We start from the raw sequence: 23,120 nt of genomic DNA on the forward strand, positions 1-23,120 counted from the left end.
GATGAGCATGCCAGCTGGGTGGAGCAGGGGCACGCATGAATCACATCCTGGTGGGACCGTGGAATCAGCGGGCTTGGGCTGGTACAGATAAGAGCAGGGCCTGGCCGTGGGTGTACCGCATGGGGCATGCCTGCATGTGCTAGGCTGGGCTCACCTTTCTGATGAGTGGGACAGCAAAATCTGGCCTGGCCACGGACAGCATGGCATGCTGTTTTTCAGACAGTCGGCTGTGTTATGGGTTGAAAGACTGGCTTATGCGGCAAAGGCTCTGTCTGAATTTGATCTGTATACACTGCTAAACAGCTGCTCCAGGTCTGACTAAGTGTTACCTTGTCGTTCCATCTGCCTGACCAACTTGTGATGTGACCTTGGGCAGAACACTGAACCTCGGTGTGCTACCAGTTCCCTTCTGACCTCCCCTTGCTTGTCTCCTCTGAGGCTGTCCCTCAGCATCATTTCAGAAGGTTAGGGAGAGTTAAAGCCTAGGGAAGTGGTAGAAACACCATTACAGGGGGAGGAGATAAAAGCACATTTAACAAACATTTGTCGAGAATTGTTGATGCCAGTTGGTCCTGCATTGGGCAGGAAGATGAACTAATTGACCTCTCGGATTTTTCCCCAACCCCGTTTCCTACTATTCTTTGGCTTTCTGCAGTGTCTTACAGAATGAGGTCTAGCAATATTGTTGTAGTCGGTGAATATGCACCCTTTGCACTCACTTTCTTAGACTGCACTGGATTGACTACCAAGTCCCATACTAAAACATTAGGCTCCAGGGGAGTATACTATTTAAAAGCAAGAAGAAAGTCTAATAAGCTCTATTTAGTGAAACTTCTGTGTAGGTAAACTTTGCTGTTCGTCACGGCTGCTCAGTCTCTAGACAGAATAAACCCGTTTACTGGAAATGCACCCTGGCAATTACTTCCATGGTTCTGCGTGAGTCTATATTTAGTTTCGTGCCTAGTAGATATCTGTTCCTGATATCCATATGTGCCACAGTCTGGAAGCCAAATGGAGCAAAACCTACTTGCCAGATGTGGGTAATAGGTAAAGCCAAGCTAAATACTGGCTCCAGTCCCTTTTACAGGAGGGCAATTTCTGCCTGATGTTTTTGGCTCCTCTGAAGCAGGCATGCAAACTTATTAATGTTGTGATACTGGAGTGAGATGGAGTGACCTGCAGAACATTCTGTTCAAAGCAGCAGCTGAGGGATTGCTCTGATTGCTTGTGAGGAGCTCTGTAAAGGGATGGGTGAGCAGTGGGACTATACTTACAGTTCAAAGTCAAATTCTGCTTGGTGGTGAAACGCGAGGGAGCAGCTCTCCACCATTCTTATTTCTGTTTGGGTGAGTGTAGGAGAGAAGGCTTGTCTGCTTGATGCACCTGTGGAGTCCTTGTGAACTTCAAGAGGGTTAAACAGTGCACCAAGAGAATATCCTCTTCAGCTCTACTGCTTAAGGAAACAGACTGTCTGAGAACAGCTGCACAGCATTTGGGAGACATATTCAATACCATCTTTGATATCTGCTGTGAACATGGGTGATTCATTCAGATCCCAAAGTTTAACCATGAACTGTGGTCTAACCATTTACTCCATGAACCTACTGAGAGCCCTGAATAGTTGATATCTACCTTGTGAGTACTTTCCTTTCATTCATGTCCAAGCCCTGTCCCAGACTGGGAATCTGTTTCCAGCCTTGCTTGTGAGGCCCAGCCCAGACAAGACTGGTGTTGGTGTTCTCTGTAACCCCCCCCAGCTGGTTAGGTCCCTTGCTTGGGAGGTAAGGGATATCTTCCTGAATGTTTCCTCATCTGGTTTGGTTGAGAACTCTTAAGTCCCTGCAGCCTGTAGGATATCCTGGGGCAAGGCTTTCTCAAGAGTTCCTCTTGGAATCTTTTTCCTACACACAAATAACTAAATAGTTTTCAGACAAAGGGTGCACAGCCTGATCATCCCTCTTCCTGGGTGAACGTGCTAAATGCTTTGCTCTATGGTTTCTTTTTCTGTCTTGTAGAAATTTCTCAACCATGTTTGCATACCTTACACCAGCAGAGCACTCCTAGCTCAACCTGGAGTTCATTGCTTAAATATCATTTGAGAACTGGCCTTGTCTTTCCTCAGCAATCACCACTGCTTCCAGCAATTACACCTGGCAGCTTCCTTTTCTGACCTGTTAATCCCATTTCTGGGTATCTAACTCTCCCATGCAAGCTGTAGAAGTCCTGGGTATCTAGTTTGGGACTGTGAACTCTACAGAATAGCAGGTTGCCTTAAACTTAGCTATTGCAGTGCCCCTTTGCAGACCTGGATTTTAGTATCTCGAAGCCGGGTGCCTAAGGTAGCTATAAGCTCAGGACCACCTGCTATCCACAGCTGCAGGAGCTTGGCTTTCTTGGTGGGATGTTTTGGGCCCCCTACTGCACGAAGGACATCGAAGTGCTGGAGCATGTCCAAAGAAGAGCAACAAAGCTAGTGAAGATTCTAGAGAACATGTCTTATGAGGAGTGGGTGAGGGAACTGGGGTTGTTTAACCTGGAGAAAAGGAGGCTGAGGGGAGACCTGATCGCTGTCTACAACTACCTGAAAGGAGGGTGTAGTGAGGTGGGGGTCGATCTCTTCTCCCAGGTAACAACTGATGTAACTAGAGGAAATGGCCTCAAGTTGCGCCAGGGGAGGTTTAAATTGAATATTAGGGAAAACTTCTTCACCAAAAGGGTTGCCAAGCACTGGAACAGGCTGCCCAGGGAAGCGGTTGTGTCACCATCCCTGGAGATGTTCAAAAAATGTGTAGATGTGGCACTTAAGGACATGGTTTAGTGGTGGACTTGGCAGTGCTAGGTTAAGTGCTGGACTTGATGATCTTAGTCTTTTCCAACCTAAAAGATTCTGTGATTCTATGACAATGATGTTAAGCCTGATACTTATCATATGAAATAGGTGGCCTGCATATGGCTCAGTTCCCTGGCTGCAAAATGGGGAAGAAAGATAACCTTCCTATCACACAGGAGAAGAGAAATTCAATCCAAACCTTGAGGTGCTCACACTGTAGAAACAGCCGCCATGCGGACATCTAAGATGGAGCTTGGCGGGCTCAGGCTGTGATCCTTGGGTGGAGGAGGTGACTGTAGCAGTTTCCTGAGGTGAAACCTCATCTCTGTTGGCCAGGGCCCACAGTTTTCTATTGACCTGGTCATCCCCAAAGTCCTAGCCTCAGTGCACACAGTCTGAGGTGTATTTGCCTGTGGGCCAACAGCCAAACCCTTGGCAACACCCTGGGATCAAAAAGGTAGACACAGGCGGCTTTTGAGTGTAGTCTTCTGTGGCGGTTGATCTGAGGTGCGTTTGCTGTGGCTGGTGGCATGAACCCTGATCGCTCAGAGGGCTGAGCTGCATTTCAGGAGTTCTGGGCAGCTGTAGCTCCCAGTAAGACCGATGAGAGCCTTCTGGGAGCTGTGGCTGCTCGGTCCCTTTGGTAGGTGGAACTGCTGTGTACTTTGGCACAGGCATGAGTATAACGTGCTGCGTTGTCTGGAGTCGGTGCCAATGCCCAAGGCAACCTACAGAGGCTAAGGCCTGGGTTTTATGAGATTAGGCAGAATGGCCCTGAATGAGGGGCAAAAATTTGTGGTTTTAATCTTAGCCTAGGGCAGCAGAAGGCCACAGAGCCACTCTGAAGTGCAGCTGTGTTGGGTGTTGGAAGCTTTGCAGGCTGTCTGCAGGACGTGGTACACCACACAGTAATGTCAGGAGGGTCAAATTCCAGCTGGAGATACGAGGGCAACAGTCTGCCACTTACCAGGAAAACATTAGGACCTTTAGCTGCCTGATAGCACTGTGTAGTGCTCTGTTCTATTTAGTTTATAAAGAGCAGAGGATGAATTTTCCCTGCTGGGGGTCAAAGAAGTGGTTCTTGGAGGGAGAGCAATGTACACCTTTCCCATCAAAAGGGAAGAGACTCTTATTTGTGAGACGTTCCCTGATTTCACCTGATGCCCAAACACTAGGGAGACTGTGTCAGTGTACAGGAACACAGGTTGCAGCAGTAGGGAAGGCCACTGAGGATCTAGCAGAGTAAATCCTTGGGTGCAGCTCACTGCTTTCTTGTAGCACCATTGCATGACTGTCTTCCCAGGAAGAATGTGTGGGGCTGTTTTGGGGCTGCATTGCCTGCAAACTCCAAGATAAGAGCAGCCCCAGAATAGCAGGCAGCAAGCCTAAGGTTTTGTCTCAGCCCTGTCCTCTTCCCACTAGCTGAATTGGTGATGTGACCTTTAAGCTCTCTCCTTGCAGATGTTTTTTTGTTGTGATTTTTTGTGTCTGTTCCTTGGTAGATGAGAACTTGGAAGAAAATGTTAGAGTTCGGCAAGCTGGAGGGCATGGGGGCTCTGTTTTCCATCCGCCTTCTTGGGTTCCTCCCTCATCCCCCGATTCCCAAGCAGCTCACTGCAAGGATCTGGCTTCCTCTGTTTACCCAAAAGTGTGACACTGCCGTGCTCCGGTGTTTGTTCAATCCCTTCCAGCTCCTGATCGCGCTGAAATCCCAGGAAGATTTGGACAAAGCGATGGAACAGTTGGAGCTGAGCCCTTCCCTGAAGAGCCTGCGGATCCTTGTGAGCGCTCCAAAGAAAGCGAATGTGAGTCCTTCACCTTCTCTGCTCTTTTGTGTCTGGAGCAAGACGCCTTGTTATTGTGTTGGGGAGTGGAAACGAGTCTCTTGACGGTGCAGAGCAGAGGGCAAGCTGGTCATGAGGGGGGTCAGCCCGGCTCTGGCTCAGCTGTTTAGAAATCTTCCTGTGGTGGAAGCACAGAGACTGAGCTCAGTTCCCTCTAGCTGCTCCTGCATCCTGTGAAGGGTTAAATACCATCCTGATTCTCAAACAAGGTTAAACCCCAAGAGAACCCCTTGTGCTTTCTGCCTAGGGATGGTGTTACCATTCTTCTATAGCCTCTCCTCCATATACAAGGTGATGCGCTGGCCCTTGCCGTGCTGGGTGGCAGCATGGGGACTGTTCCCTCCATGTGGTGCTGCAGTACTAGAGGCCAGGAAGAGCAAACTGGAGAATCCTTCAGTCTCATGCAGGACTGTCTTTTTTTCCATATTTATGTTATTTGTTTTTCCCGAGCTCAGTGGTTTTGCAGTTAAGCCTGTTAGCTTGACCTTGCCTGCACAGAGTGTCTTGCCAAAGCACATGTCGTGCTGCCCCAAGCATAGGCTGTAAAGCAAGGGATTTGCAGATGTTGCAACTCTGTTTCTTCCTTATTTCCTAGAAGTACCAGCAAGACTGGGAGTCTTGAAACTCACAGTGCTTGTCCTCATGCTGCCGTTGGTGCTCGCAGCTCCTGGAACTTTGCTCCTTTTGAGAGGCTCTCAGAAAGTGCAGGGATCAGAGTCCCAGGGGAAACTGAGCCATCAGTTGGGGTTTCCTCAATGCTGGGCAGAAATTGGGGCAATCTGCCCTAGCAGCTGTGGGAACATAGCAGTATTGCAAGTCGGCTACTAAGAGCAGGGAAGCCAGGTAGATTCATGCATACCTTTGACAGTAGGTCCGTCTCTTCCTGAAGCATGTAACCATGCTCCTGCACATCAGAACATATGGTTCCAAGGTCATACATAAAATTATCACAAAATCACAGCACACTGTAGCATGTTGTTTTGGTAAGACAGTCGCTAGCATTTAAGTTACCAGCTGGATATGCATTTCTTTGCTTTCCCCCTTATATGTCTTCCCTAGCAGAGCCTGGTCCTCTGCTCTCTGTTCATCTGCTCTGTCACAAAGGAACCTCTGCAGTACCTGGGCTGCCACTGAAGTCTAGGGAGCATGGAAGAGAGGCTCTGATTTTGGGATTACAAATTTAGGTTCAGGCCAGGCATCAGTATCTGTATCTATCTGGAAATAATGCAGTGCAGAAACAGTCTTTTATGTCAAATATCTGTATTTACCATTATCAACTGGACCTTATTAGAGTATTTCAGTAACAGATGTGAATTTTTTGTGGATGATTTTTGGATCACTCTAAATTATGTGCATAATTTTGTTTGTTGTTGTTTTGGGGTTTTTTTAATAGTTCTTGGGTAATATGGTAATGGGGAGCCAAATACAGGGTTTCACATGGCGTGTCCACAAGGGCTCTGGCTGAGTCTGATCATTCCCTTTGTCTGATTACCAGCTACTCCAGCCAAACAACAGTAAACAGCACGAAATGAGGATCTCCAGATCCATGGGTGATATCATGGGATCCCTGTACAAAGACGCTGAGAGGACGCGGAAGTATTCAACAGGTCAGTGAAATGCAATGCTTTGTGGGGCGTTTTGTGCTATTACAAGCTGCCCACCATCCCCTTTCTCTTTTCTGTCACAACCCTGTAGTTGCTATCGTCTGAGCGGCCACCCTGACGTCTCCCACCAGTAACTCAGTGCAGTTGCTGCTTATCCTCAGCCCAAGGAAGAGACTTTGCAAACTGCACAGGTCAGATGAGGTTGTGCTGAGCAGAGGCACGCTGGGCATGAAAGCTAAGAAGAACAGGGGATCTGACGTTTAAATTGAGGGAGGAAATGCACTGATAAAAATCTCCAGTGAATTCGATGCTACTGAAGAAATCAGTATCAAAGTGAAGAATGAGGATCTACAAAAAACCAAGGCTTTTTGAGACTTTGACATATTTATTCCTTTAACCATGTGCTGTTCTCTCGGTGTCTCTTCCCCTTTCCCAGTTAGCAGAATAGTGTAGCTGAACGGGCTTGGGTTCCTTAGCTCCTGAGCTGGGACAAGCTTTACCACATGAGGACCAAATATGTGTCTCTGTGCCACCAATCTGTTCTTGCTGGTGAAATGAAGTCTGTGGTAGCTGCTTTTGTGGTTTCTCAGGAGAATGGATGTGCACAGTGTTTTGCAGTGGTCACATGTCAGGTGAAGGGGAGCATCCCTTTCCTTCAGAGGTGCTGGGAGTAGATACCTGCAGCCTCTGAAGCCAGGCTGGCAAATGCCTAGTGTCTTCTTGCAGCCCTGGAGGGACTGGAGTTTGTAGCCTTGTGTGGTCTTTTCTTTGGTTTTCTGTGCTTGAGTTTATGCTTTTCTTGCTTTCTAAAATACTCTGAGCTTTTTGAAATGACAAGTACTCTTGATAAACTGTCTGTAGGACCTTTTGTGTGAAGAACCGTGTAGGATTTTGTAGAGAGCAGGGTGCCTTGTGCAGAACTGGTAAAGCAACCCATAGGACTGTATAGCAGGGGTATAATTATGCGTATTATAACCTATAGGCAAGACTAACGATTTTGTCATACAGTGGATGTTCGCTGCCATGTCTGTGGGTGCTGGTCACAGGGTAATTTCCACAGATCCCTATTGTTTCCGTACAATTACTCAACTATAGAAATGACAGCATCAGAGGCCTCAAATAAAGTGGGGCCCTCCTATACAAATATACATGAAGATATACTTCATCCTCCAAAGATCCTCTGTACTTATATGGCAGCAAACAGTTCCAAACTCTTTTCCCTGTGCAACAAAAGAGTATTTTTCTCCAAGGATTTGCCCTTTCTCTGTCTCATAGGCTGTGCTGCCTTGATAACATATCCTGAGGTTTGTTGCATCTCAGACAATGATATATAGGAAATGTTCTTCTAGGATAGGTCCATTATAACCCCTTGTGCAGCCCTGCCCAACTCTTACTGAAGCCAGGGGTGGGTGGTACATGTACAAGAGCTCTCTTTGGGCCTGGTGTTTGGATGTACTAGGGTTGTCTTTTTCTATTGTGCTTTTTTTCCTAGCTCACATGGCTCTTGAGAGTTTGCCCAGAGTCTGGCAGAGTCACTAGATGAGCCTGAATGAAATGCACACACAAATACAGGGTAAGGCACAGAGCCTCAGCAGAAACTGTGCTTGAGCAAAACATCTCTGCTGCTCTTTTTTTGGCACTTGTTAAGCTGTTAATGTAAGCCAGCAAAGAGCTGTGGCACCGGGAGCTGTCACTGATGTGTGAACTGAGCGTGATGGGCAGAATTGATTCCATGTGTAGCTGTGCTAGGGAGATCAGTGCTTGCAAAGTTAGACTTTCCTACTAACTTTTATGCCATGCTTTGGCCTTTCCTTACTGTTTTGGAGCTGCTGTAATATCAAGACAGTTCCTGACCAGGACTGCACCACTGACTGTGAGGTGTCACTACCTTGAAGAGCACCCTGTAGATAAGACAAGGCAGACAAAGGAAGATATATCAGCTCTGCAAGGGTGAGAGCCTGAGGTACAGATGGATTTTGAGAGAATGCCTGAGTAGCAGAGTGGAGGAAGGGGTGTAACGTGCTGGTTTAATCTAGGTAACAGAAGAGAAGGACTGGGCAGCTCCAGATGTAGGATGTAGTGTGCTAACGTTGGGATCTTCAGGATGGTCTGCATGTTGATTGCTAATGCACCAAAACCAGGGTCCTTGGTGCTGTTAACACAGTTAGGTAGCAAAAGTAACCAATCCATGCTACAGTTGTCCTTTTTTTTCTTTTTTTTTTTTTTTTTTTTTTTTTTTCCTTCTCCATGCAGACCCTCAGTCTTGCTCTGAGTTTGAAAAGAGGTTGCAACAAAGTCTATGCATGGTAACGTGGAGTTATTTGGTGTCTGTATGAAGGTACTGCAGCTCTGCTTAGGAGGTGTTTGCAATCCAGCAGATTCATTTTTTTGACCTCCTGAGTCAGAACTGGGTAATCTAGCAGCTGGGCAGAAACTCCAGCGAGCTGAAAGGGAGAGCAGTGTTTCAAACAGCATAAAACTGAACATCAGGCAATAGACAGAGATGATCCTGTGTTGTGGTTCCATGAACCAGGGATTTCAGTGAATTGGGTGGATAGTCAAAAGGCAGCCTAAGAGGCTGGGATTTCTGTGGGAGAAACTATTCTTCGCTTGCAGTTGCAAGGTATTTCACAGTGTTTGCTTTTGCTGTCATTAAAATGGTTGCTGTCAAAAGAGGATCTTCACTCAGTTCAGCTTTTCTCTTGAAACCACATTTCAAAGGAGATTTAAAGTGACTTTATAAAAAAGGTGGTTCAGGGTCATGTTCTCAGTGTTTCTGGGATGTCTCATGTTTTTCTGCTGACTCTGCCATGTTAGCAGCAGCAAAAAATAATAAAACTGCATGCTGTTGGCACAAGCACATTGGAAGGGGGGTAGATGTTCTGGGGAAGATTTGGCTATTTTTGCTACTGCTGGACATAAAATGTCTTGACTCCATGTCCCTGAAAAACCTTATGCAAAGTCAATATTTTCTCCCTCCCTCCCCCCCCCCCCTCCCCCCCCCCAACTTTTTCAGTGGAAATCCCCCCTGCCTTTTATTTTGGCAGGGGGGGCTGTAGTGGAAAACGTTCCAGTTTCTTAGCGTCCAGCATCTGCAAATGTTCAGCTGAATGCCAGGAAACTTTGGCTAAAATCTATTTGGGTGCTGGATTTTCAGATAACTGAGGGTTGTTTTTATTTACTTGGAGGAAATACATGTTTCGGAACATTATCCACACATTATTCAGGAGCCCCATTCCAGAATCACTGTTTCAGTGTAAACATTTGCCAAAAGCTTGCTTCCCCCCTCGCCACCCCCAGTGGCAAACCAGGTTGCTGAGCCATGGCATCATGTGCTTGCCAGCCCTCTCCAGACCAGGAGCAAACGCTGGTTGAGTCCAGCCTGTCAAATACGGACTAGCCATGGGAACAGCAGGACATTTGCCTTGGAGAATTGCCACCATAGTGATGGTGCCCCGGTTTTCATGGGTTCCTGGACACGTGTGCAGCAGCATCTAACCCCTGCTAGCCCACTGGAAAGATTTGAATGCAGATCTCCAGAGAGAGATGGCGCAAAGACTTTGCTGGTGCACAGGCTCGCCAGATGACTCTGAGAAACAAAGTCCTGGAGGTGATATCTGTGCCATTAAATTCACAGGGCCAGGACACGAGCACTGGTTGGCCATTGAGGAGGCTGCTTAGCCCGTTCCCTGGCCAACCCTGTACTGTTGACTGCTGTCCTAGCAGTTCCCAGGTACAACCTGGGGTAGCATGGGCTAGGGACCTGTTGCAGGAGTTGGGATGGATGAGACACCGTCCCCCTCTATTTTGAGAAGAGGAGGAGTATTTGGCTGTGTGCATCATGCCAGCTGCTTTAGGGCTTAGAAAATGGGCTCTGTCCTGCTTATTAGTATAGAAGTAACCTGATGTTTGCCTTAAAGCAAGATCTAGGAATCCATCCTCAAAGGGTCAGCATGGAGAGGAGGGAGACTTGTAGGGGTCCCGCTGAAAAAGAAGATATCAAGGGATATTTGATCCATCTGCTCACACCTCCCCTCAACAATCACAGGGTGAGAAATTTCCTGCAGGTTCACCTCTTCTTGTGCTGCTGCATCCTGAGCCCTGTGTTTCTGCCAGGGCTCAGCGGAGCGGCACATCTTGATGTCATGTCCCTCGTTCAGCTCTGTGGCGACGTCATCCCAGGGCTGGGCTCTCCGTGGCTGCAGCTGTGAGCGTAGGCGGCTGCCAACAAACCCTCCCCGGCTCTGACTTTTAAGGGGCTTCTCTCCTCCATCGGGACCCCTGCTTGATGCTGATCGGTGATGGATGAAGTTTTGGGAAGGACCTGCCAGGGCAGGGAAAGGGTGAAGCCAGGGAATGTGAAGGTGGAGGGAGGCCAACCCTGGCACAGGGGAGCTGGCTGTACGTGCAGCACCACAAACTCTGCACATACTGCATGAAAGACACTTCTTAAATAAAAATAACAGAAGGGAACATGAAAGACCCCAGTAGATGCCAGCAGTGACTGTAAGTCTCCGTGCTGGCCTGGTTCACCCTGCTCAGGACATGCTGTGCCCTAGTCTCAAATATATAGCTTTACATTAGTGTGTGTAACATGGAGCAGGAATCCCTTCCCACAGCACCTTGCTTCAAAGGGTAACCGAGGTCAGATGCTCAACCGGTGCCAATCTGCAGAGTGTCTCTGAGTTCAGGAGTCCTGAATAGACCTGCTGAGATCCGGCTAGTATTTGGCTTATAAAGAAGTGCCTCAGAGCCTGCCCCATCCCCACTGGGTCTGAGGACTGGAGCTGACATGTAATCCTGTCGACCCCAGTAGGACAGTCCCATGAGGGTCTCCTCTCTCTGCCTGGTGCTGCTGCTGTTTCTTGAGTATTAGGTCAAGTGCAAAGACCATCTGTGATGTGTCAAACAGGCACATCTGCACTTGTCTGTCCATTTCTTCCTCTGCCTCTGGGTTGGTAAAGCAGCATTATCTAATATATCCAATATGCCTTGTGTTGTCCCCACTATGAATTATGCCTGCCATTGAGTACCACAGTTGCTCTTTCTCCCTGACTGCTATTTTCCATTCCCCCCACCAGCAGCACTGAGATTGCCTGAGGTTTTGTTAATGGGGCACAATAGGGCTAGAAGCAGGGGGAATCAACCTTGGGCTCTGGGACTCTGCTCTCAACACCTCCTCATGTTCCTCCCAGGCAGATGGGCATGCATGGTTGCAAAGCAGCAGCAATCGGTGCTCCTGGAGGTGTGAAGCTGCATAAATTACTTTGAGCAGTTCTTCTACCCAAACAGCCTGGCTGAGAGGGATCTGGTTCAATCCAGCAGTTTGCAGGTGTGCAAAAGCCTAAGCATTTTGTTTTACTTCCTTGCCTGCTGGGAAATGGCTAGTGTCTTATCCCCTTTTACAGTTTTTGGCAGGAAGTGTGACTCTGGAAGGTCAAACAAAACTGACCTGATGACTGGGAGCAGTTGTTACAGGCAAAGGCTTGATGTGAGATCATGCAAAGTCTTTACTCTTGTGATAAATCTCATTTAACTCCCTGGGTTCAAAGTCAAACAGGGCACATGCAGCTCTTTGTAAAATCCAAGTCAAAGACTTTCTGGGCAACGAGTGGGTTGTTGCAGCAAGAGGTCCCAGCACTGCACGAGCAGACCCACACCTCATCATAGCAGTAACAGAAATGCTCAACAGAGCTAATATACAGCGGTTACACCATGCCAAATCCTTTAGCAGCTTTTTGGAGCAAGAGCCACCCAAATGCCTTTATGCTGCATTCTGGATTGACGTCTGCTAAGCAAACGAGGGGATGATAATGCAGTGATTTATCCAGGGTGCCCGAACTGTTAAATGGTTAAACGTTTGTTTATTTATCTTCAAAGAGAGGATGCTGTACTTCCCAACTGGTTTTGTTTTTAGGGCTGGTGGAAAGCCAGTTCATTATGAGCGCCGCAGCACTCGAGAGATTCTCTCCCCTTGATCTTGGCATTACTTCAGTTGGACTTTTTTCACTGTGTTCTTATCCTGCAGGAAATCTGTGAAGGAGAAAATAGGAAGAAGAAAAAAAGTAACTCAAAGCCATACGACTCTTATTTTTACAATCTGAGCAAGGAGTCTGTAGGAAGATGTACCATGGGACAGAGATATCTATGTATTTGGTATAAATCCAGCAAGCCTGATTTAGTGATCTTTAATGCTGGTGTGACACTGTTAACGTTAGAGCTCCTGATGCGTATCAGCTCAAGTGAAAGGTGGGGACTTGGATTTGCAGTGTTGATCATGCTGATGGATTTATGCCTGAGATCAATCTGGCACAGTAACTGTGATGCAGGATAGCAGCAGAAGAGGCAGAAGTGTTGTGCTGATTGATCAGTGTTGACTATTCATGATGGGATAGGCCCCAGTACTTTCTCTTGCAATACTGTGCTTAGCCTGGGCATGTTGTTACCAAATGGTAGCAATGAGCCAAAGAGTTGGCAAGAGTGCTGTAAAAATGGATACAAAGTGTAAGGAAATGCATCTCCATGTGCTTTCTAACTCTTCAAGGATGGGTGCTTTCTAGAAGTCTGCTTAAAACAAGTTGGTTTGTTGTGTGAAGGCTCACGTTGCACAATGCTGCCTGGTTAAAGCTCCAGCATGGAACAGCATGGACCTCTGTCAGCAATTCCTTGACTTGAAGTGATGACAGCCCAGGGATGGAGGGGAGGGACTGCAGAAAGACAAGCAGAGCCAAGCCTGTGCATCTGGGCCAAGTGAGGGCAACACTCCCTAAAGCCTGAAAAGGCACAAGGAATTAGTTAGGGTGGATTTGGGTGAATAAAGGGAAGGAATGGGACGTCCACGTAAGGAAGCTGTGGAATTCTCTTCCAGAATAGAAAACCCCCTTCTGCAAACGAGCCCTGAGGGGGAGCCTGTGAAAGACTTGCTGTCTGTGCTGAGGTGCAAGCTTAGGGGTTTCCAGGTGGCTCTGCCTGGTGTGGAGGCTCTGCCAGCTGCAAGTGTGGAGCCTCTGGGGCTACAGACGGGGGAGGCAACTCTCCCTTGGCAGGACATGGGACGAGCTGATCCCGTAGATTGTTCCCCTCCCAGTGGTTCTCAGCTTTGAGGGCTGGTTTTTCTTCCTCTTTACTTTTGCATAGGAAGGGGGAGAGAAGAGGGGTATTTGAGTTCAAATTGTTTTCCATATAAGAAGTGTTAAAGTGATGTTGCACTGAGTTCACCTGAGCTGTTCCCCAGATTGCTGAACAAGGCAGTGATGTGATCAGTGATGTGATCCTTCGCCTGGAGGTCAAAGAGGGGAGGTGGGTTTGGAGTTTGTGTTTTGCTTTGAGATTGACTGATTGTATCACAACAAAACTCTGGAGCCCTTTTCTTTCTGGCATCGACAGAGCACCTGGATACAGTGCACAGCTCTTAGGATCCAGGGTAGGCTGAAGGCTGAGACTGCTAGATGTTGCGTGGCCCCACAGTAACAAACTGTCCCTATTGTAAAAGCTTTTTAGGATGCCCGTGAACAGTATCGCATCTCTAGCTCCTCCGTTTCCTTCCACACAAGTTCAAACCCAGCAGCATCTCCAGGAGGTCTGTGATCACTGGAACACTGTCTCTGGAAGGACTTGGATGTGGCAAGTCCTCACCTTGACCTGTGCCTTTCCCATGTCCTAGGCTCTCTGCACACTGGCCGGAGTTCTCCACCCCCAGGGAGTGTTCCTGAAGAGCAGCAGCAGATCGCTCGCCAAGGATCCTATACCAGCATCAACAGCGAAGGCGAGTTCATCCCTGAGACCATGGATCAGAATGTAAGTGGGCCAGGGCATGTGGGTTAAACCAGCACAGTGTTAGGCACGAGGGAGGCTGCGCTGTGAGTGCCGTTCCCACCATTAAATTCCCAGCGGGCCCTGTGCATGGGGCTCAGGCCAGCTTTTTCCAGGAATGGGTGCCCCTGGGCTTGACATGCTCAAGAAACAGCAGGCCTGATTTCCAAGAACCCTAAAAGCCAGCTGCAGTAGTGATAGGAACATGCTCAGGCACCCTCAGGTAGCTCTGGATTAGCACAGATCTGGGACACGCATGCACGCCAGCTGTCGGGCCCTCGTGGCCGCAGCCTTCCAGGATCCTGGGGACCACGAGGGATTGTGCCAAGCAACCGATTGCCTGCGATTGCAACAGCCTGGGGATGTCAGCAGCTCTTGCTTCTTCCCGTGTGCTGTTTCTGCCTGAGCTCCAGTTACAGTTCTTGGCCCTGCCCACAGCCTCCTTCTGCGGTTTTGTCTCTCTGTCCCTCCCCCATATATATATTTTTTTCCTCTCTTAATAAGGAGTTTGGATATTCCAATCTCTCAGTAATAAAAGAGCAGCTAGTTCTTCAGCACTGTGGTGAGCAGTACCTCTTCCTCCTGTCAATCTGGTACCCACGATGGGGAAACTCTGCAGTGTCAAGGGACCAGAGGGGGAGCAGCTTACATCTCCCTCTCTGTTTGCATCTCTGTTCAACCTATAGCTCCAAAGAGCTTAGTATAGGTCCTGAGAAGTCAGCTGGGCTGTCTGGGCACAAAATTCATTCTTGCAAAGCTCCTGGAAGGGCAGGACTAGGACCACAGTTTGCAGGAGGGTTGGCCATGCAGGAAGGCCACGGAGGGACATCTGGAAGGCACTAAGCTCTCTCCAGGAGGCTGCTATGACGGCCCCCAAGGGTTCTGCCTGGGGAGACATGAATTTCCTACACTCAAGTAGCACCCACTGGTTTCCCTTTTGTGTGCAGGCTGTGCCAGTGTTTCCATGGCAAAGTTGTGTTTTCAACAGTTTATTATACAGCCATTAATAAAATAAGAAGTCACTCCGGGTGAGTCTTGGCAGCATCAGAGTGCAGATGTATTTTGTGCTCCGTGCAGCCAAAAGTTGGCTTTCTATTGTTTTCACATGCCTTCCAAACACGTTTGGTAGGATTAAGACAAAGTGTGTCTGTGTGCAGGGGGAGGGTCCCCATGAACCCTCCTGGGTGTAAATCAGCACAGCTCCACTGGCTTCTAATGGAGCTCCGTTAGCGTTAGCTGAGCCCTGAGCCTGCTCCCGATGAAGGTTCCCAGATGCTCTCCTTGCTTTTCCCCAGCATCACTCTGTGGGTGGCCTGCTGCCCTTCTCTGGCAAATTAAATGCAGGAAAAAGGGGATTTGGGGATGGTTTGGTTTTTTTTCTCTTTTATCTCTTCTCATTGAGCTGCCATGCTTTTCCCTGTATGGGCTTTGCCCTCAGAATATTCGTGTGCCTGGTGAAAACCACTTACAAGCTGGTGCTTGCTGCCTTTTGGGGGATGCCCCTGTGCAAGCCTGTGATGTAACTGCGGTCTTTGCCTTGACACCAGCTTGGCAGATGAACAGAGGTTGAGTATGGAGCCTGCTCAGATTCCCAATTTTATGCTTTTGAGAAATGAGTCTGTTTCAGCATTATTTTAACTGCTGAGGGAGACCTGGCATGGCTGACAGAGGTGGGGAGTGGGGTTTAGCAGGGGTCTTCCTCCTCTTTGGCTAGTGCATTTTGAAGGATAAGGCTTTGGGGTAAAAACTGGGAAGCAGAGAAAAATCACACTTCCAATTGGGACTGTCCTGCCAAAACAATGCGAGCTGTTATGACAACCAGTTGAGGAGGTTGAACGCAGGAACAGTGCATGGAAAGGGAGGCTGTTCCTGTACAGGAGGAAGGAGCAGCGATGTGGGTCCAGGAGCCAGCAAGGGGTGACTCCACGTGGTGTTTAACCCTCGTTGCTCAGCTTTCCTGGGAACGCGCTAGGCTTGGGGCTGGCTTTGGAGTAGGGGTTATCGAGTGTCCACAACGGGTCTGCAGCCAGGAGGAAACGTCGTACTGACCGCAGCATAGCGTGGCCCTGAGCAAGCACTGCTCCGCGTAGAAGTGCACATAGCCCCTAGGTTTGCTACTCAATACAAAACCTCTATTGTTACTAACCAGCTATAAATAACCCCGTCCAGTACAATGTCTCATCCAGGAAGCAACACAACTTCAGCTTTTGACTCACTGAGCTGGTGAGAGCCAAGCCAGTTCCTCCAGCCAAAAGCCCTGGTGATGCTTCACTTATCACCGGAGAGGAAGGCTGGTCTTGTGTGCCAGGACACCTTGGGGAAGTCAGGAGTCCAGGGCTGTGATCCTGGCTGTGGCGCACAATAGCTGCTTGGCCTTGGGCACATCACTTGTGCCCTGATTTTTTTTTTAATTACTTTTTTTTTTTTTAAACAAATACTTGAGCACTTTGAATCTCATTGACTTCTCAGCATGGTTTCAACATCAGGGTGCTAATTACCTTTGCCTTGGCTTCCCTACTAGTAAATAGCAGTTGGAAAGAACAATAATCCAAAGAGGGCACCATAAATGGGTTTCCATGGGGAACAAAACTTTTGTTAGATTGGATCTCATCTCTACTGGAGCTGGCATCAGCTGGTGTAAACGAGCCATCTTCAGTAGAGCCTTGTTGACCCTGCAGAGGTCTGCTAGTACTGGAGCTTGAAGAGCTACGGTGCATGGTTTCATTGTTTTCCCTTTTCTTTCACTGTCAGATGCTTGAAGCTTTCATCAGCCCCGATGAGTCACTGTCTGGGAGCTGCCAGTCGCTGGACAGATCTGTGGACAGGTGAGTTGTGCACATCACCAAGTTCAGAAGCTGAAATGCAGCCTCCGCTCCATAGCAGGAGAGGATTGGGATTAGTGGCATCCCCTGAGGTTCCTGTTGGGATGAGGATGCACCTGACAAAAACAAATTTCTCCTGAATGCTAAAAACCAGATCCTAGCACAGACATCTGTGTGATGGTATGATTTGAATTGCAGTAATCTGAGCTGGACAAAGTAGCTGGGGATCTGCGGACAGCCTGGCTTTGTGTGCCCCAGTTTTCTGCTTCGATCAGATCCCTTTCCCCTGGCTTTCTGCAGTCATCAGGTCAATACTCTGTTAGCCTCTATGTGCCACGTCCTCCCTAGGCATGCTGTCTGCTCTCCATTGACCATTTGTAAGTTCGGCAGCCCCTGTACACTGCCAGCAGCCACAGGCGTGTCAGTCAAGGTGCTGAGGACACCAGACGAGCAACAACTAAGTTTAGCTTCTCAGCAGGAAGCAACTAGGACACGTTGTACTAACACAGGCTGCAATTCAATAGTTGGTGCGGCTGGTTGGTCCAAGCTCACACGTGCACAGCAACTGTATGTCTGCTGCTGTGCACAGTAGGCTGTGTATAAGACACAGTGTCCTTTTGGGAAGCAGTATATCTTTTTTTCCATCTGCATCAAAGATTTTTTTTTTTTTTTTTTTTTTTTTTTTTTCCCCCCGTTGTGTTTGCCGTACAGCATCGAGGCTGTGTTCCAGCAGGTCTGCGTTGCGTTGATTTGATTGTGTAGCGTGCTTTGGGTTTGCAGTTCTGTGTGCTTTGGATCCGTCTCAGCATCGAGGTCCATTTCCTTTTTGTGGCTTTTAATAATTTCCTGTGATGTATTTGCTCATTGTTGCTGCTGTATCAAAGCTGCATTCCTTGTGCTCCCAGGCTCTATGCCCCAGCTTTGCTTTTGCATAGACTTTGCTAGGAAGAACAGAAGGAGCATGGTGTGGTTGTAACACTTGATTGTGAACTGCGAGAAGAGAGTTAGGCATGGTTGCGAGAGGGTAGTATGGATTGATTTCACATACAAAGAAGCAGGCAGCTGTTGTCAGTCGTGGGGTTTAGGAGCTGGAAAAGGCACGAGGAGGGCTGTGTTCTTCAAAGGCAGAAAGAGGAGTAAGTATGACTATTCCTGCAAAGATGTAGCTGAGCCCTTGCAGCCAATTGCTTGAGATGGCATTAGCCTCAAGAGTGCACAGCTAGTCACCAGGCATTGTGACAAGTCTGATGCTAACAAATAACACAACAAATTTGTCTTTGCTGTAGCAAACCTGCTGTGATCAGCTTTCAAGTGAGTAGATTTCAGAGTACTTTACAAAGCAGATTTCTACTACTGTGGCCATTTTGTTAAAAGGGAGAGTGGAAAAGCAACCTGTGCAGATCACCCTGTTGGCCTTTACAGAGGCTGGGGTGAAATTAGGATTGCTGAGATCCCCTTGCAGTGCTTTACCATCCTCTCAATGTAGTTTAAAGACCTTGAGCCTTGAAGCACCAGTCCTGCACTCTCCCTCCTGGTCTTCTGTGAAGGTGCGTGTGTCCAGTTGTGGTACAGACCTTTCTGCATGGGGAAGGTGGGGGATGATGTTGCAGAGAAGGGGACACCTGCATGAAAGGACTCCAGTGTGTACATCTGCAGCAACTCAGCAATGTTCATAGAAAGCAGAGTTGCACAGTTGAAAGCTTGATCTGGAGGGAAGAGACATCTGCAGCCCTCTTTTCGTGCCATCTTGTGCATAGGTGCTATGGTCTTTGGCTGTTTCTTTTCAGCCCGGTGACTGTATTTTTTGCAACATCCCTTTTGTTTGCCACAGGAACAAGCTGTGATCCAGCAAAAAAACAATCTTCATTCTTGTGCAGGTTGAGGGTGGGAGCTCAGCTGGGTAGACTGGGCTGATCAGTGCATCTTGTGGTGTAGCCTGTCCTTTCTGCTTGTAATCACTTCCTAATTCATTCCATAGCCTTTCTGATATAATAAAGTGTATCTTTTTTTTTTCTTCTTCATCTCTTTGCAGCCCTCCCTTTACCCAAACCCCTGTTCCTGGAAGGAAGACCCATCCGAAAGACAGTCTTGATTGCATGGGTAAGCACTCTTGGAGGTTTGTAGTTGCTTAAAAGTATGAAAAGCATGTAGTAAAGAGACTGGATAAAGGCTATTAGAGGGATGGTACGGCATGAAAGGTAATTAAAAACAATCAATCAAGCAAACCAGCTCCATTTCTTAGTTTACACTTCAAAAATGACCCTGCAATGATCAAACATGAATGTTTCCTAAAATCAAAAGACCCAGAGCATGAAACAGGCAGAGCTGATCTTGTCATCATTAACCCTTCTGGGCTCTGTAGTAATAGTGGTAGCACTGAAGAACCTTTGGGCCTGGTTTGGGAATCAATTTACAGCAACAACAGTCCAAACTGGGTAGCAAGAGCCCTGAAGTAAATGGATGCAAGCAAGTAAAGCTGTTTGAAAGATCAGAGTTGAGTTCTGTGTTGAAAGAAATTGCTGAGGGGGCCTTGCTTTTGTATTTGGAGACAACTGCAAGGTTCTGCCAAGCTGGAAACAGCTTTGTGGGATCACCTTTTGTCTCTGTTAGTACCCGTGAGCTGCACTTTCTGAATCCTGACTTCCTACATAGCAAAACCCAAGTCTCAAACTCTCTAGGGAGTTATACCTCTTCCACTTGCGTTAATAATTGCCTGTAATACTGCAAATGCTGTTAGAGAAAGTGTTTTAGTAACTTGCAAGGATCTTGGGTTACTGCTTAATCACTTAAAAACATCCAGCTGGTTAAATCATGGAAACTCTGTAATATTGTAATGACTTTCACTATTAAAAATGAGCAAATAGGAGTCAGCCTGTGGCATGATAACTCATTTCTGGCCTGAGGCAGGATTTCTAGATTGAACTGTAGACATGAAGCTGCAGTCACTCCACGTCACTGAAGGTTTTAATACATCCCTAGAGGTAGGGGAGGCATTTTGCTTTGAGACACCACTCTGCATCGTTGCTCACACGTGGCTTGCCGAGAACCTTTTGACCTGTCCTTGTTGCTTTTCTTGCTGACCGTATTTCAGCCATTATGCGCTCCTCTTGCGCGCGGCTGTAATGGGGAAATCATGCTGAAGTGCAGCAGAGGCCAGGAACGGTCTCCAAGGAGCGGCTCCTGGCCCCAGGCTAAGACAAACAAACAATCAGAATGGACTGTGTCATTAGAGTTGGATGGAGGAAAAACAGGAGGTGAAAGATGGGGGGGAAGTGACAGATATTTTAATCTCAAATTATTCGGTGCTACCAGCAATGGCTTTCTGTGCAGCATTTTTTTATTAAAAAAAAGTCCTTATCTCATGTGTACCTCCATCTCTCATAATCTCATGTCTAATCTAAACTCTGATGGTATTTAATCCCTTCTGTGTATTCTAACTCTCTTTCTAGCATTTAATCAAAGTAAATATAAAAGTTTGGAGCTCTGGGGTATAAATTGGTCTCTGTCTTTCAGAGGTCAGGAGTTGCATCTGAAACGAGAGAGGGGAGAGATTGTCCGGTGTTAGCCAAGTGCTGGATTTTTGCATTTCCCTGGAAATAGCTGATATGAGAGCAGAGGTTTTGGAGTAAATGGGTCTGGGCCCTGACCCTGCCTGGCAGTTCTGTTTCCACACTAATTTTTGCATTTTCCATGTACAACTAGGATGTTTAGTGCTCTGTCTTGGAAACCAGGTGTAGTCTATGTTAATCCCCTGCCTTGTATTTGAACAGTGTAGGCCAGGGTCCATAAAGTAAGCAGTTAAACCTCTTTGATTTAGGGGCACCAAGACCAGTGAGTCTAGCCCTTATTTTCCACTAAGGAGTATGTCACTGTAGACAGATTTCGGAGTGAGCCTTGGGAAATACATGGTCATGTAAATGAACAGCTTGTCACTTTGTTCTTGCCTGTAATTCAGCATGAAGACCAGAATGCTTTCCCATAAGAACTGCTCTGGGCATTTGATACTGAGCTGATCTCAGAAACACGTGTCTTCTTCCCTCCTGTCAGATTTCGACATCCCATTCTGCGAGAGGTTTGGTAAAGGTGGGACCTTCCCAAGGCAGTACCACCTCTCCCAAAGTCGCAAGGACTACAGTGATGGTAAGAAAATGATGGAGGGTAACGGGGGAGGGAGGTGCTCAATCCAAGATCTCGATGGTTGTGACAATGCCTAGGACTGGAGAGACTGGGGAAGGAGAGGTTTCTAATAAAGGGAGAACCACCAAGTAATTTGTGATTCACTTGTGTATTCTGAAGAGCATCCTCTGTAAGACCTTGTGGGTCTGGGTTTGGGAAGTGCTGAGCATCTACAGCATGTATGAAAGTCAGTGCTCAGCATCTCCTCTGCTTACACCTGTTTTAACTTCACCAGATGGATGACTGGCATTTCTCATCCCTGGCAATGTCAGCCTTTCTGTTCCCCTAAATTGCTTGCTTTTGAGGATGCTTGTTTGTGACCTTTACAGCAGGTTTCTCACAGAGCTGTAGGAAATCCCTTAGCAATTTCAGGGTAGCAGTATCTGTTCACATCTCTGTTTTAAGCTGGTAAGCTCTGAGCTTCGGGGACCACTCCATCACCTTCTTGTTCCTCTTTCTTTCATTGTATGAGACTGCAAGTGGTGGGAGGCAAAACTGAATAAGAATCAAATTCCCTTGGAAAAAAAATACTGAGGACACGCAGACAGCATATTGAGCCTTCCAGACTGAACTTCATCTCTCACTGATACCACCCTTGTGAAAGCAGTTATCACGAGATCTGGCACTGCTTGTGTGGTCATTTGTATTGTGGACTTAGGGGATGGCAGGGATAATTTGCAGACTAAATCCCTGCCTGGTCAGAGTTTATTTGTGATTAACAACCAACAAAACCCCTAATGTAATTAAACTGTTGCGTACCCACTGGAAACATCTGCATTAGATGTAATGCCTGCTGTTAACAACTCTTAAATTGAATTAAAAATGTTCCCAGGGCTTTGCTTCAGTTTCATTAAAGTTATTTTGTTTAATTTGAAGAGGTGCATCACCGGATCTGGGAACCAATGTAAGAAGGTGGTGATAGGTAGATAGATCCAAGCTGGTGTGTGCATTCTTGCTATAACTCTTCCCCTTTTCTCCTGCAGGCCGGAGGACTTTCCCCAGGAGTTACTTCCCACAGGAGAATCTGTTTCAGCTGGTCCCTTCTAGCCGAACTAAGAGCTTTAATGGGGACAGCAAGCTCAGCACCTTGCAGTACGACGAGTACAGGCCCAAATGGTGGAACAATTGTGAAAAAGGTCTGCAGGTCTTCAGCACCTCCCCTACAAAAGCTAGGAACTGTAAGTGAATCAAAGCCACTAGTGTCTGAGGTCTCAGTACATCCAGGTCTTGACAGAAATTTGTGTTACCATGACCTGCTGAGTTACTGGGTGTCAGCTAAGCTAACCATATGTGAATGCACTTTGGTTCCACCCCCAACATGAGGCTCACTGCACTTACTTATGTCTCAATGAGGAAGATTTAATACAACACACTGTATCTTACCTTGGCCTTGAGCTGAGATCGTGTGTAGGGTCAGCTGGTGTTCCTCACTTTCTGAGTGTGTCGGACTGTCGGTGTGCTTGTGCAGCAGAAGCTTCCAGGAGACTTGGGATGTGGGAGCGAATGCATACAGAAGCTCTGTTCCTTGGCTGACATTGCTATCATCCCGGCACCCAAAGGTGGTGTTGCAGGCTGCTCTGCTATTGCAAGACTGCCCATGCTATAGAATTTGGTGCATTATGGGCCTGTTTGGTAATGGATAACAACCTAGGAATGACCAGTGAGATAAAACTCTTTACTGGTCCCTGCCTGGGTTGCTGCTCTGCCATGCAGTATCCTAACCACTCCTACAGCAGAGGACAGAAAGTCCGACATTGGCTAAGAAAGCAGTTTTTGGAGGAAGGACTCTTAAAGAAATGTAACTTTTCTGGGACTTGTTTCTGCTTTATACTAATGCAGACTGGGAGACATCCCCCACACACACCAGTAGCACTAGTGCAGTTAAGACTGGTTTGTTATGGTGCCCCTGGGGAGAGAGTGGCTCACTGCTGCCCTGGTGAGCTCATTATGAGCCTGATCAGCATTCTGTAGGCTCAGATGGACCCTGATACTGAAGCCTTCCTGCTGTGCTCTTCTCTCAACCCTCTCCTCT

At 47.5% G+C, this 23,120-nt stretch overlaps 1 protein-coding gene across 2 annotated transcripts in view; it reads left to right on the forward strand.

The window, feature by feature from the left end:
* LOC126037884 (mitogen-activated protein kinase kinase kinase 3-like) overlaps positions 1–23,120 on the forward strand; it is an 83,811-nt gene that overhangs the window by 51,929 nt on the left and 8,762 nt on the right. Inside the window, exons 6-12 of one of the 2 annotated variants that reach the window (XM_049798787.1) lie at positions 4,522–4,635; positions 6,170–6,281; positions 13,942–14,075; positions 16,842–16,915; positions 18,945–19,012; positions 20,960–21,052; positions 22,072–22,266. In XM_049798787.1, the coding sequence (XP_049654744.1) occupies positions 4,522–4,635; positions 6,170–6,281; positions 13,942–14,075; positions 16,842–16,915; positions 18,945–19,012; positions 20,960–21,052; positions 22,072–22,266 (790 nt within the window). The remainder of the gene's footprint in view (positions 1–4,521; positions 4,636–6,169; positions 6,282–13,941; positions 14,076–16,841; positions 16,916–18,944; positions 19,013–20,959; positions 21,053–22,071; positions 22,267–23,120) is intronic. The other variant, XM_049798788.1, reaches the window with a different exon arrangement.

Source organism: Accipiter gentilis, chromosome 4 (assembly GCF_929443795.1).
Source record: "Accipiter gentilis chromosome 4, bAccGen1.1, whole genome shotgun sequence".
Classification (NCBI taxonomy): domain Eukaryota; kingdom Metazoa; phylum Chordata; class Aves; order Accipitriformes; family Accipitridae; genus Astur; species Astur gentilis.